General features: G+C 46.8%; 1 protein-coding gene and 1 long non-coding RNA gene across 2 annotated transcripts in view; both read left to right on the forward strand.

Moving 5' to 3' along the window:
* Positions 1-12,493, forward strand: part of LOC134541094 (uncharacterized) — a 79,723-nt gene that overhangs the window by 21,551 nt on the left and 45,679 nt on the right. The gene's annotated exons all lie outside the window — the stretch shown is intronic.
* Positions 1,493-3,002, forward strand: LOC134541346 (uncharacterized). The gene has a single exon (XM_063384767.1). It carries the CDS (start codon positions 1,493-1,495, stop codon positions 2,942-2,944), a length of 1,452 nt encoding a protein of 483 aa, XP_063240837.1. The 3' UTR covers positions 2,945-3,002.

Genomic DNA, 12,493 nt, shown 5'->3' on the forward strand with positions numbered 1-12,493 from the left:
GCCGTGTGACATAATTCCACCGTGACTTTGCTTCCTGGTACTGGGAACGTCAGTTGAATTTGCGAAAACTGGGCTACTTTTGATTTATTCATCTCTCTCTCTCCCCTTCAATTCCCTCCACCCCCCCCCCCCCCCCCCCCCCGCAATTACCTGGGAGGGGAGGCATTTCTGAGCCCGGCTATACCGCTCCGTCGGAAAAGCGTAAATATGAGCAAATGCGAACAGCTCGAAGCTGGTTATGGAAATGAAACCCGTGGACACGATGTAAAATGTGCACTTAAAAAAAAAAAAAAAAAAAAAGTGAGTGAGTCGTTCATTACTTGATTGCCAGAGATGTGTAACATGTAACCTCGGTAACCTGCATATTCGCGCCTTCTCGATGTTGCGAACACACTTATATAATACAGAACTCGGACACAAATTTTAACGTAGAATTCTTTTTAAATAACGCCGAGCGTGATAATTAGAGACCGGAAAAATTCGCGTGTTCAATAACTTTTAGGATAGACTCCAAATATCCCTTACACATTAGGGCAAATGCCAACTGTTCATTGGCTGCTGACTTGTGAGTCGTCACGACTGGGTGGCCTGTGATTCGACTCTTCTATGAGTGAGGATCTCTAATTGGCCCTCAGTCCTCCATATTAACAGTGGACCAATGGCAGAAGCAGCACTAAGGTATAATTATTTGAATTTTAGCATAGCACGTAATGAACCCGCGAATTTTTCAGGTCTCTAGTTATCAGTTGGAACTTAACAGTCGGAACTGCCCTGTGTTACTAAATACTGTGCTCTTATTAGTGGACAATTTTGGACCTTGGGCTCGGACTATGTATTTATTAAACATTTAATATTTTTATTGCAAAGGATTTTAAGGAACTAAATTCTATAATACTAATAAAGTTCTCGTTGTGAAACAACCGGAGGAAATTATATATAAAAAAAATTATAGGCAAAGATTCCTTTAACAGGACCACCTAAATGCTGATTATGTAACTTCCTCTTTAGAACTCAGTTTCCCGTGCTATGGAGGTAATGCCATTTTAGTGCGACAACTATTGCTATATAATTTTTTTTTACTATTTAACATTTACATATTTAGTTTTCACATCTTCTACCGGCAAAAATTCGAGAGATGTCAAAAAAAAAGTCTCATACGTAATTTTACAGGTCAAAATTAACATTTTTGCGCACCTATTACAGGTGACAAAAATTTTCAACCGCCGAAGAAAGAAATATAAAAAAAAACGCCGTTATAAATATACACGGAATGGCACTTAAAACCGAAGTGGTTCCATAAAAAAAACCTGGACGATCAACACACGTGCGGGATGAGCGCAGCATCCTCGAGCCCGCCCGGTCCAGATAGAAGAGGGGTGACAGGGGAGGTAGGGGTGGTGGAGGCTGCTAGGGAGGGAGAAGTGGAGGGGATGCGGGCTGCCGGAGGCCGCGCCGAGCGGAGGAGAGAGAAACGAGCCAGTCAGTCGTCGCGATGCCGCGGTGGCGGCGCGTGCTGCTGGCTCTGCTGGCCGCCGCCGCCTGGCTGTCGCCGGCGCTGCTGCCGCCCCCGGAGAGGCGGGTCCCGCCGCCCCCGGCCGCCCCCGAGCCGCCCCCCGGCCCGGCCTCGCCCCGCCTCATCGTGGCCTACTCGCTGGAGAGCCGCGTGCAGATGGAGCAGCGCGTGCCCGTGCCCTGCGCGCCGCCCCCGCCGCCCCCGCGCGCCGCCCCCGGCTGGCAGCAGACCACACACGGCACGCACCTCTACTCGGCGCACTACGACTCGCGCCTGGGCGCCCACCACTACGTGCGCGTGGTGGCTGCGCTGGAAGGCCGGGACTACGACAATTCGACGTCGCTCTTCTGCCAGCTGTGGTTCGGGCGGCGGCCGCTCGTCGTGGAGGCGCTGCAGGCGGAGCTGTGGCTGTCGGCGTGGCGCGACGACGCCAGCTACCGGCCCGTGCTGCTGAGCTGCCCCATCCCGCGGGAACACAGCTCCCTGGGGCACCGCCCCCGCGGGGTGGCGCTGGTGCGCCGGCCGTGCGCCGCCGCCGGGTCCATGCTCGCGGTGCCCGCCCAACCGCCCCCGGGGGCGGAGCCCCGCCGCAAGGACTTCGCCGTGTGCGTCAAGGGCCTGGACTTCCCTCGCGAGGACATCTCGCGACGCCTCGTCGAGTGGTTCGAGCTGAACATGCTGCTGGGCGCAGACTCGTTCCTCGTGTACGTGTACTCGGCGCACCGCAACGTGAAGGCGGTGCTGGACCGCTACTCGCGCGCCGGCGTGGTCACCCAGTTCCCGCTGCGACTGCCCGGCAGGCTGCCCAACTCCCCGGCCGCCAGGTCGCGCTACCTCCGCGCGCACGTGTGGCAGCGACGCCGCACCGAGGTGGTGCCCTACAACGACTGCCTGTACCGCAGCCTGCGCTCGCACCGCTACGTCGTGCCGCTGGACGTGGACGAGGTTATCGTGCCGACGAGCGCCCGGACCTGGGGCGAGCTCTTAGCCTCGCTGGACCCGGCCGTGGAGCGGTCGTACGCCTCGATCTCCGCGCGGAACGCGTACTTCTTCGACGGCTTCCCTCCGGCGCGGGAGTCCTTCCGCTACCCGCGGCACCACCACGCCTTGCGACACACCACGCGCTCCGCCAACTTCAGCCCCGCCGGAGAGGCCGTCAAGAGCTTCGTGTCGACGGAGCGCGCGCTGACCGTCTTCAACCACTACGCCCTGGGCGCGCTCGACCCCGCCGTGGGTAGCAGCCACCTGCTGGACACCTCGCTGGCGCAGCTCAACCACTACAAGGCGGGCTGCGAGCCGCTGCTCGTGCGAGACTGCGAGGACAACTTCCTGAGGCACCGCGTCGAGGACACCCTGGTGCTGCGCTTCGCCGACGAGCTGGTGGCGCGCGTGGAGCCGGTGCTGCGGGAGCTGGGGCTGCTGCCGCGATGACGTCCTCCCGGAGTCGCGCAGCCTCTGGTTCAGTTCTCCTACCGCCAGAGTCGACAACCACCTGGAGGAGCCTCTGGTGCTGCAAGAGCTGGCAGTATCTTCTACCGCCAGTGTCGACAATAACCTGGAGGAGCCTCTGGTGCTGCAAGAGATGGCAGTTCTTCTACCGCCAGTGTCGACAATAACCTGGAGGAGCCTCTGGTGCTGCAAGAGCTGGCAGTTCTTCTACCGCCAGTGTCGACAATAACCTGGAGGAGCCTCTGGTGCTGCAAGAGATGGCAGTTCTTCTACCGCCAGTGTCGACAATAACCTGGAGGAGCCTCTGGTGCTGCAAGAGATGGCAGTTCTTCTACCGCCAGTGTCGACAATAACCTGGAGGAGCCTCTGGTGCTGCAAGAGCTGGCAGTTCTTCTACCGCCAGTGTCGACAATAACCTGGAGGAGCCTCTGGTGCTGCAAGAGCTGGCAGTTCTTCTACCGCCAGTGTCGACAATAACCTGGAGGAGCCTCTGGTGCTGCAAGAGATGGCAGTTCTTCTACCGCCAGTGTCGACAATAACCTGGAGGAGCCTCTGGTGCTGCAAGAGATGGCAGTTCTTCTACCGCCAGTGTCGACAATAACCTGGAGGAGCCTCTGGTGCTGCAAGAGATGGCAGTTCTTCTACCGCCAGTGTCGACAATAACCTGGAGGAGCCTCTGGTGCTGCAAGAGCTGGCAGTTCTTCTACCGCCAGTGTCGACAATAACCTGGAGGAGCCTCTGGTGCTGCAAGAGATGGCAGTTCTTCTACCGCCAGTGTCGACAATAACCTGGAGGAGCCTCTGGTGCTGCAAGAGATGGCAGTTCTTCTACCGCCAGTGTCGACAATAACCTGGAGGAGCCTCTGGTGCTGCAAGAGCTGGCAGTTCTTCTACCGCCAGTGTCGACAATAACCTGGAGGAGCCTCTGGTGCTGCAAGAGATGGCAGTTCTTCTACCGCCAGTGTCGACAATAACCTGGAGGAGCCTCTGGTGCTGCAAGAGATGGCAGTTCTTCTACCGCCAGTGTCGACAATAACCTGGAGGAGCCTCTGGTGCTGCAAGAGATGGCAGTTCTTCTACCGCCAGTGTCGACAATAACCTGGAGGAGCCTCTGGTGCTGCAAGAGCTGGCAGTTCTTCTACCGCCAGTGTCGACAATAACCTGGAGGAGCCTCTGGTGCTGCAAGAGATGGCAGTTCTTCTACCGCCAGTGTCGACAATAACCTGGAGGAGCCTCTGGTGCTGCAAGAGATGGCAGTTCTTCTACCGCCAGTGTCGACAATAACCTGGAGGAGCCTCTGGTGCTGCAAGAGATGGCAGTTCTTCTACCGCCAGTGTCGACAATAACCTGGAGGAGCCTCTGGTGCTGCAAGAGCTGGCAGTTCTTCTACCGCCAGTGTCGACAATAACCTGGAGGAGCCTCTGGTGCTGCAAGAGATGGCAGTTCTTCTACCGCCAGTGTCGACAATAACCTGGAGGAGCCTCTGGTGCTGCAAGAGATGGCAGTTCTTCTACCGCCAGTGTCGACAATAACCTGGAGGAGCCTCTGGTACTGCAAGAGATGGCAGTTCTTCTACCGCCAGTGTCGACAATAACCTGGAGGAGCCTCTGGTGCTGCAAGAGATGGCAGTTCTTCTACCACCAGTGTCGACAATAACCTGGAGGAGCCTCTGGTACTGCAAGAGCTGGCAGTTCTTCTACCGCCAGTGTCGACAATAACCTGGAGGAGCCTCTGGTGCTGCAAGAGCTGGCAGTTCTTCTACCGCTAGTGTCGACAATAACCTGGAGGAGCCTCTGGTGCTGCAAGAGATGGCAGTTCTTCTACCGCCAGTGTCGACAATAACCTGGAGGAGCCTCTGGTGCTGCAAGAGATGGCAGTTCTTCTACCGCCAGTGTCGACAATAACCTGGAGGAGCCTCTGGTACTGCAAGAGATGGCAGTTCTTCTACCGCCAGTGTCGACAATAACCTGGAGGAGCCTCTGGTGCTGCAAGAGATGGCAGTTCTTCTACCGCCAGTGTCGACAATAACCTGGAGGAGCTTCTGGTGCTGCAAGAGATGGCAGTTCTTCTACCGCCAGTGTCGACAATAACCTGGAGGAGCCTCTGGTGCTGCAAGAGATGGCAGTTCTTCTACCGCCAGTGTCGACAATAACCTGGAGGAGCCTCTGGTGCTGCAAGAGATGGCAGTTCTTCTACCGCCAGTGTCGACAATAACCTGGAGGAGCCTCTGGTGCTGCAAGAGCTGGCAGTTCTTCTACCGCCAGTGTCGACAATAACCTGGTGGAGCCTCTGGTGCTGCAAGAGATGGCAGTTCTTCTACCGCCAGTGTCGACAATAACCTGGAGGAGCCTCTGGTGCTGCAAGAGATGGCAGTTCTTCTACCGCCAGTGTCGACAATAACCTGGAGGAGCCTCTGGTGCTGCAAGAGATGGCAGTTCTTCTACCGCCAGTGTCGACAATAACCTGGAGGAGCCTCTGGTGCTGCAAGAGCTGGCAGTTCTTCTACCGCCAGTGTCGACAATAACCTGGAGGAGCCTCTGGTGCTGCAAGAGATGGCAGTTCTTCTACCGCCAGTGTCGACAATAACCTGGAGGAGCCTCTGGTGCTGCAAGAGATGGCAGTTCTTCTACCGCCAGTGTCGACAATAACCTGGAGGAGCCTCTGGTGCTGCAAGAGCTGGCAGTTCTTCTACCGCCAGTGTCGACAATAACCTGGAGGAGCCTCTGGTGCTGCAAGAGATGGCAGTTCTTCTACCGCCAGTGTCGACAATAACCTGGAGGAGCCTCTGGTGCTGCAAGAGATGGCAGTTCTTCTACCGCCAGTGTCGACAATAACCTGGAGGAGCCTCTGGTGCTGCAAGAGATGGCAGTTCTTCTACCGCCAGTGTCGACAATAACCTGGAGGAGCCTCTGGTACTGCAAGAGATGGCAGTTCTTCTACCGCCAGTGTCGACAATAACCTGGAGGAGCCTCTGGTGCTGCAAGAGATGGCAGTTCTTCTACCGCCAGTGTCGACAATAACCTGGAGGAGCCTCTGGTACTGCAAGAGATGGCAGTTCTTCTACCGCCAGTGTCGACAATAACCTGGAGGAGCCTCTGGTGCTGCAAGAGATGGCAGTTCTTCTACCGCCAGTGTCGACAATAACCTGGAGGAGCCTCTGGTGCTGCAAGAGATGGCAGTTCTTCTACCGCCAGTGTCGACAATAACCTGGAGGAGCCTCTGGTGCTGCAAGAGATGGCAGTTCTTCTACCGCCAGTGTCGACAATAACCTGGAGGAGCCTCTGGTGCTGCAAGAGATGGCAGTTCTTCTACCGCCAGTGTCGACAATAACCTGGAGGAGCCTCTGGTGCTGCAAGAGATGGCAGTTCTTCTACCGCCAGTGTCGACAATAACCTGGAGGAGCCTCTGGTACTGCAAGAGATGGCAGTTCTTCTACCGCCAGTGTCGACAATAACCTGGAGGAGCCTCTGGTGCTGCAAGAGATGGCAGTTCTTCTACCGCCAGTGTCGACAATAACCTGGAGGAGCCTCTGTTACTGCAAGAGATGGCAGTTCTTCTACCGCCAGTGTCGACAATAACCTGGAGGAGCCTCTGGTGCTGCAAGAGATGGCAGTTCTTCTACCGCCAGTGTCGACAATAACCTGGAGGAGCCTCTGGTACTGCAAGAGCTGGCAGTTCTTCTACCGCCAGTGTCGACAATAACCTGGAGGAGCCTCTGGTGCTGCAAGAGCTGGCAGTTCTTCTACCGCCAGTGTCGACAATAACCTGGAGGAGCCTCTGGTGCTGCAAGAGCTGGCAGTATCTTCTACCGCCAGTGTCGACAATAACCTGGAGGAGCCTCTGGTGCTGCAAGAGATGGCAGTTCTTCTACCGCCAGTGTCGACAATAACCTGGAGGAGCCTCTGGTGCTGCAAGAGCTGGCAGTTCTTCTACCGCTAGTGTTTACAATAACCTGGAGCAGCCTCTTGTGCTGCAAGAGCTGGCAGTTCTTCTACCGCCAGTGTTTACAATAACCTGGAGGAGCCTCTGGTGCTGCAAGAGCTGGCAGTTCTTCTACCCGCCAGTGTCGACAATAACCTGGAGGAGCCTCTGGTGCTACAAGAGCTGGCAGTTCTTCTACCGCCAGTGTCGACAATAACCTGGAGGAGCCTCTGGTGCTGCAAGAGCTGGCAGTTCTTCTACCGCCAGTGTCGACAATAACCTGGAGCAGCCTCTGGTGCTACAAGAGCTGGCAGTTCTCCTACCGCCAGTGTCGACAATAACCTGGAGGAGCCTCTGGTGCTGCAAGAGCTGGCAGTTCTTCTACCGCTAGTGTTTACAATAACCTGGAGCAGCCTCTGGTGCTACAAGAGCTGGCAGTTCTTCTACCGCCAGTGTCGACAATAACCTGGAGCAGCCTCTGGTGCTACAAGAGCTGGCAGTTCTCCTACCGCCAGTGTCGACAATAACCTGGAGGAGCCTCTTGTGCTGCAAGAGCTGGCAGTTCCTCTACCGCCAGTGTTTACAATAACCTGAGCAGCCTCTGGTGCTACAAGAGCTGGCAGTTCTTCTACCGTCAGTGTCGACAATAACCTGGAGCAGCCTCTGGTGCTGCAAGAGCTGGCAGTTCTTCTACCGCCAGTGTCGACAATAACCTGGAGGAACCTCTGGTTCTAAACAAATACAGGGTTTTGCTACGACGGCCTCGTGCTGTAGCTACAATAGTAATGTGGTGACCCTCTGGTGCTACAACTAAGGCTGTGGCCACGATTGTATTCTGGTGATTCAACAACTACTGTCAGTGACGACAATGGCGTGGACGGCATTCTGGTGCTGCAAGAGTTTTAGCTGTTGTGTAGCTACAAGTGCAATGACGTCACAGTATGTGGATGTTCCTATGGTGCTACAAAAATCTTGATACGACGAGCTGATGTCGTTACAACTGTCAGATACGGTCACAAACCGTGACGACATTCTGGTGCGTCGATTACATCCTTGTTTGTGTGTCACTACACTTGTTACTTGTCACATGCTGGAAAATCAAAAGCGCGACAGGACGATACGCGAATATAATCATTCCGCTAATCAATCGACTAATCTGTGACATCACCAAAAAAAAAATTGCGTGCGCGACAGACATTCCGATTAAAGTTTTCTGGTCCCATCGCATCATAAGTGTAATCTTTAAGGTAGGAATTGTTTACTAAATTTACATGTGATATATTTGAAGGTATTTCACCCAAAATATATTTGTCCGATGGATGTCAAAATTTAATTAAATATATTCTATTAATTGTTTAAAAAAATTGTTGAAAAAATATATTTGTCAACAATGATTTCTGACGTATGTTTCTTCGTGGTTTTAATAACAAGAAAAAAATTTATAGAATACTTTATTGTTTGTTTGTCGCATGAAAAAAAATCCGCATGTTCAATAGGAATGCGTTATTTGGTTGTCGCGTTATGTCATTTACTTCAAACTTGTCGTGTCGTGGTGTTTACAGCTTTAGATAGATGAGAGAGTGGTGTTAAGAATTTTCGTTGTTGTGACTTATACCTGCACCAGCTTCTGTGACGAAGTGTCATGAACTGGTCTTTTTTTGTTTTGGACCCACGAACCGTCATGCAATGACATTAAGTACGTGTGTTTTTTTTTAACTAGTCAAAGGCTTGCTTGAGGCAAACCTGTCACTAAAGCGCATTTAGTGACGAAATTTCGTGTCACATTTATCATTGCTTTTCTTGCCATGCCTTTTATGTGCTCGTTTAAAATGTGTGTGAACTGAAATGATGTATCCGTAATATTTCAACTTTAGTTTCGTTATTTTAGGTACCTACGTCTGAAACATTTTTTTTTTTACACAATTCATGACTTAATGGTATATATAATTTAATATGTATTTCTACGGATTTATCTGGCTTATGCGTGATTCTTTGAGAACCTAAAATTTTGCGTTTCACCTCCAATTTGATTTTCCAGAAAATCTATAACAAGTGTGTCACTCTAATTTTTTTTGTGAACATTGTATATTTACAGAATTTGCACTATCTAAAAGGCAGTATATTTTCTAAACAGTATATTATGTAAATAAACTTCCTAATTGTTTGAAAGCTGTATTATTTTATTAATATGGTACCAAAATTTAAAAACAATTTTTTTCTGAACTTACTTAATTTAGTACTCGAGTGTGAATTTAGTATCAATTTTGCAACTACAAAGCTACTAATTAGTGTTTTTGTAAAAAATATTTATATTTCTGGTATTTTAAAAATGATCTGTTATAAACCTACACCATGAAAGTTTAATTTTCTTCATACAATACTTATTTACATTTACCTAGTGTATCAAATTAGTATACCCCCATAAGGTAAGGTAATTTTGATGGATAAATATATTATTGTTATTATTTTTACATCTGGTTTTCAATAACAGACAAGTTAAAATTCTTGATATCCGTAAGTTTTTTTATAACAATGGGTCGAAAGCTAATGAAACAATTGCAATTGAAACTAACTACAAACCACTAAACTTCAACCATGTACGTAATTTCTTGGTTATTTGTTCCTGAAAATCCTGTACACAAGAAAAATAATAAATGTGATATTTTGTTATATTTTTGTTTCTTATTTTAATATTATATCGTTGGAAATCTCTTTGCAATTACATACTAAATAATTCCACAAAAATATTATTTAAATAAGTATATAAGCTAAATAAGATGCACAAACCTCCTTGAATTTTTATTTTTATTTTGATATACTGATTAGTTATTTTTAGAACTCTCCAGTAGTCAATGATTTTCCTATGGTTTGGATCTTCAAATTTCAAAAGAAAAAGATCAAGAATAACATTGAGAAATGGGCAATTTCATCTAGAGAAACAATTGAGTATTTTTTTCTTTCTAAATTTCTGATAGACAGAGGCTTTTATCTTATTTTGAACGTCAATTCATAAAATTATGTTTCAATGGATTAGAAAAGAGAATAAAGATAGATTATATTTTTTCTAAACCTAACGTAGACGTTGAATGACATTCCTCTTGTTTTATGGGTCAAGTTTGTAAACTTTCATCAAGCTGAGAGTAAAATTGTTGATTGTTATAAAACCAACAAACACACCCCTTATTTATAAAGAGTTATGTTTCGCTAGTTGGTAATTTTTTTTTTTCTTCTCGGACAAGCCAACAGCCCCTGTATGATTGACACGCGTTTAAACTGACAGTTTAGTTGACGGGGAATACGTTTTTGTGATTGATTTCATTCGATGAAAATTCACGCCCATACCTCAACCTGGTTGTCACCAGTCTTGTGGCTAAATTAATTCCATTTATTAGGTGCAAAAAAATGTTGGCAAATACGCACCACTAGTAATTACATAGTAACAAAAATATATGTTGGAATTAAAAAAAAAAAAAACAATTTGTCGATGCACCATAAAACACAGAAATGCAAGTTACAACAATCATAAGTACGAATCGCAACTAAAATCGTAAAATGAATTAGAATTTTATAAAAAAATAATTGAAAGAAACGTGTTTCCTTTTCCATCAGCTGTTTTTTTTTTCGAGAGTTTTTTTGTTTTTAATTTGCCAATATCTGATGAACTCACTTCTCCTCTAGCTGAACGTTATTGGCTCTAAAAATGTCCAATTATAAACACATTGTAAAAGTATTAAATTTGTATTATAACACGATAAAACGAATCTTGAAATTTTCTGTATACTGCATTTGTTTTTGTAAATGGAACAGAAATGTTCAACTAAAATTACAGATAATTGTAAATGTTCATATATACTGAAAACAACTGTATCACTACAAAATAGTATTTACAGTAATACTGGGTTCAAAATTTTTACTCGGGAATTTACCTACGTTTGGTGTTGTCGAAGTACCTCTAATAGTTAAAGTTACTTGTAAACCGTTCCCTGAAGAATAGCTTTCCAGTATTAACTGCGCGCATAATGATCATGTTATAACAAAATAAAGTACAATTTATGCATATTCAATTATTTTTCCATGGTTAAAAATAATTATGCTTGAATAAAAGGTAGTTTAAAATATAAGAGTGTGCATCAATTTTAGTAATAAAACTCAGTATTATCTCAAAAATTTATCTAATATTTGCAGAAGTAACCACAGCTATGCGTTGTAATACAAAGTTACAATATATTTATTGTCGTATTACAAACTATTCCTTGGCATCTGGTTTACAAAGGAATCTTTTTGTAAAAATACGGAAAATGTTTTTTTTTCTGTGTATATCCCTAAAAATTCTGTTTTTTTTTTTTACTGGTACTGCTTTCGAGAAACGACGATTTTTTGACTGATAACGTCTTATAAATCGATGAACGCCGGTTGCAAGCACAAAAAAGTGTCACGTTCCGCCTGAGCCGCGAGCGTGCAAGAACCGGCCAAACCACCGTGCGAGAAAATCTTCTATAATATCAAACAGGTTAAGGCGGGTTTTTTAACTAATAATTGTTCGTGATTAAATTTTAAACAAATTATTTAAAATTAAATTTCGCAAAAAAAAACTGTAAGTGATATCTTAAAATTAAAAAAAAGTATGCAATTTTTCATAGATGTTTTCTCATGACGTTATCACGTAAAATTATCGTCCGTTAACCGACTTAACGGACAACCCTTTTTTAGAAGAGTTACACTAGACCAGGGGTCGGCAACCTTTTGAGTCGAAAGAGCAAAAATTACAATTTACAAAATTTCAAAGTTTTTTAAGAGCCACAAAAAATTTTCTTGCCAACAATAAATAGTGCTTGCATAATAAAGATTTTTGATAAAAAACTAATCTATTTTTTTATTCATAAGAAAAATTTATTCATATATATAAGAAGTGTTTTTTCACAACAAAATTGATAATATAAATGGTCTTATTAGATAATCACTTATTATATTAGTAAAAAATTAAAACAATTAAACACTTACCTACAGCACAGCCCGTAAGTACTAGTAAAACGAAAACCTCGGGCGGATGGATAGCTTTAAATTGATAATTTAACTGCTTGATATATTGTTTAGTGAAATATAACAAGCGTGGAAATAAACCAGGCTTACTACTGGTTTGTAATAAAAAAGTATTTTCTGTATAAATGACCCGGTGATGCAGTATTTCTGGTACGGAACTAAAGAGCCGCAGCTTCACATTCGAAGAGCCGCATGTGGCTCGCGAGCCGCAGGTTGCCGACCCTTGCACTAGACGGACTGTATTCAGTACACGTGCTCGCTGTAGGTCCTAGTTTATTTTCTCTCCCTTCTTCTCTTCTAGTCCATCTCGTTTCTGCCAGGTGGTCGGCAGATGCCTGCAACTGCGCTCCAGGGACGAGCTCTCTGCTTCACTCTGCCCTGCTACATCTTCTCCGAACACGATTATCCCCCCTCCCCCTTTCTCACTCTCTCTCACGCTTACTTCATTTTTTTTTCTGACGTTTATTCTCCCTTCACTCTTCTCGACAAAGCCCGTCGAGAATCAAGGAGAAGGATACTACAACATCCTTGGCTACGTAAAAAAAAAACTGCCAACTAAACAACTGAAAAA

Source organism: Bacillus rossius, chromosome 18 (genome assembly GCF_032445375.1).
Source record: "Bacillus rossius redtenbacheri isolate Brsri chromosome 18, Brsri_v3, whole genome shotgun sequence".
NCBI lineage: Eukaryota > Metazoa > Arthropoda > Insecta > Phasmatodea > Bacillidae > Bacillus > Bacillus rossius.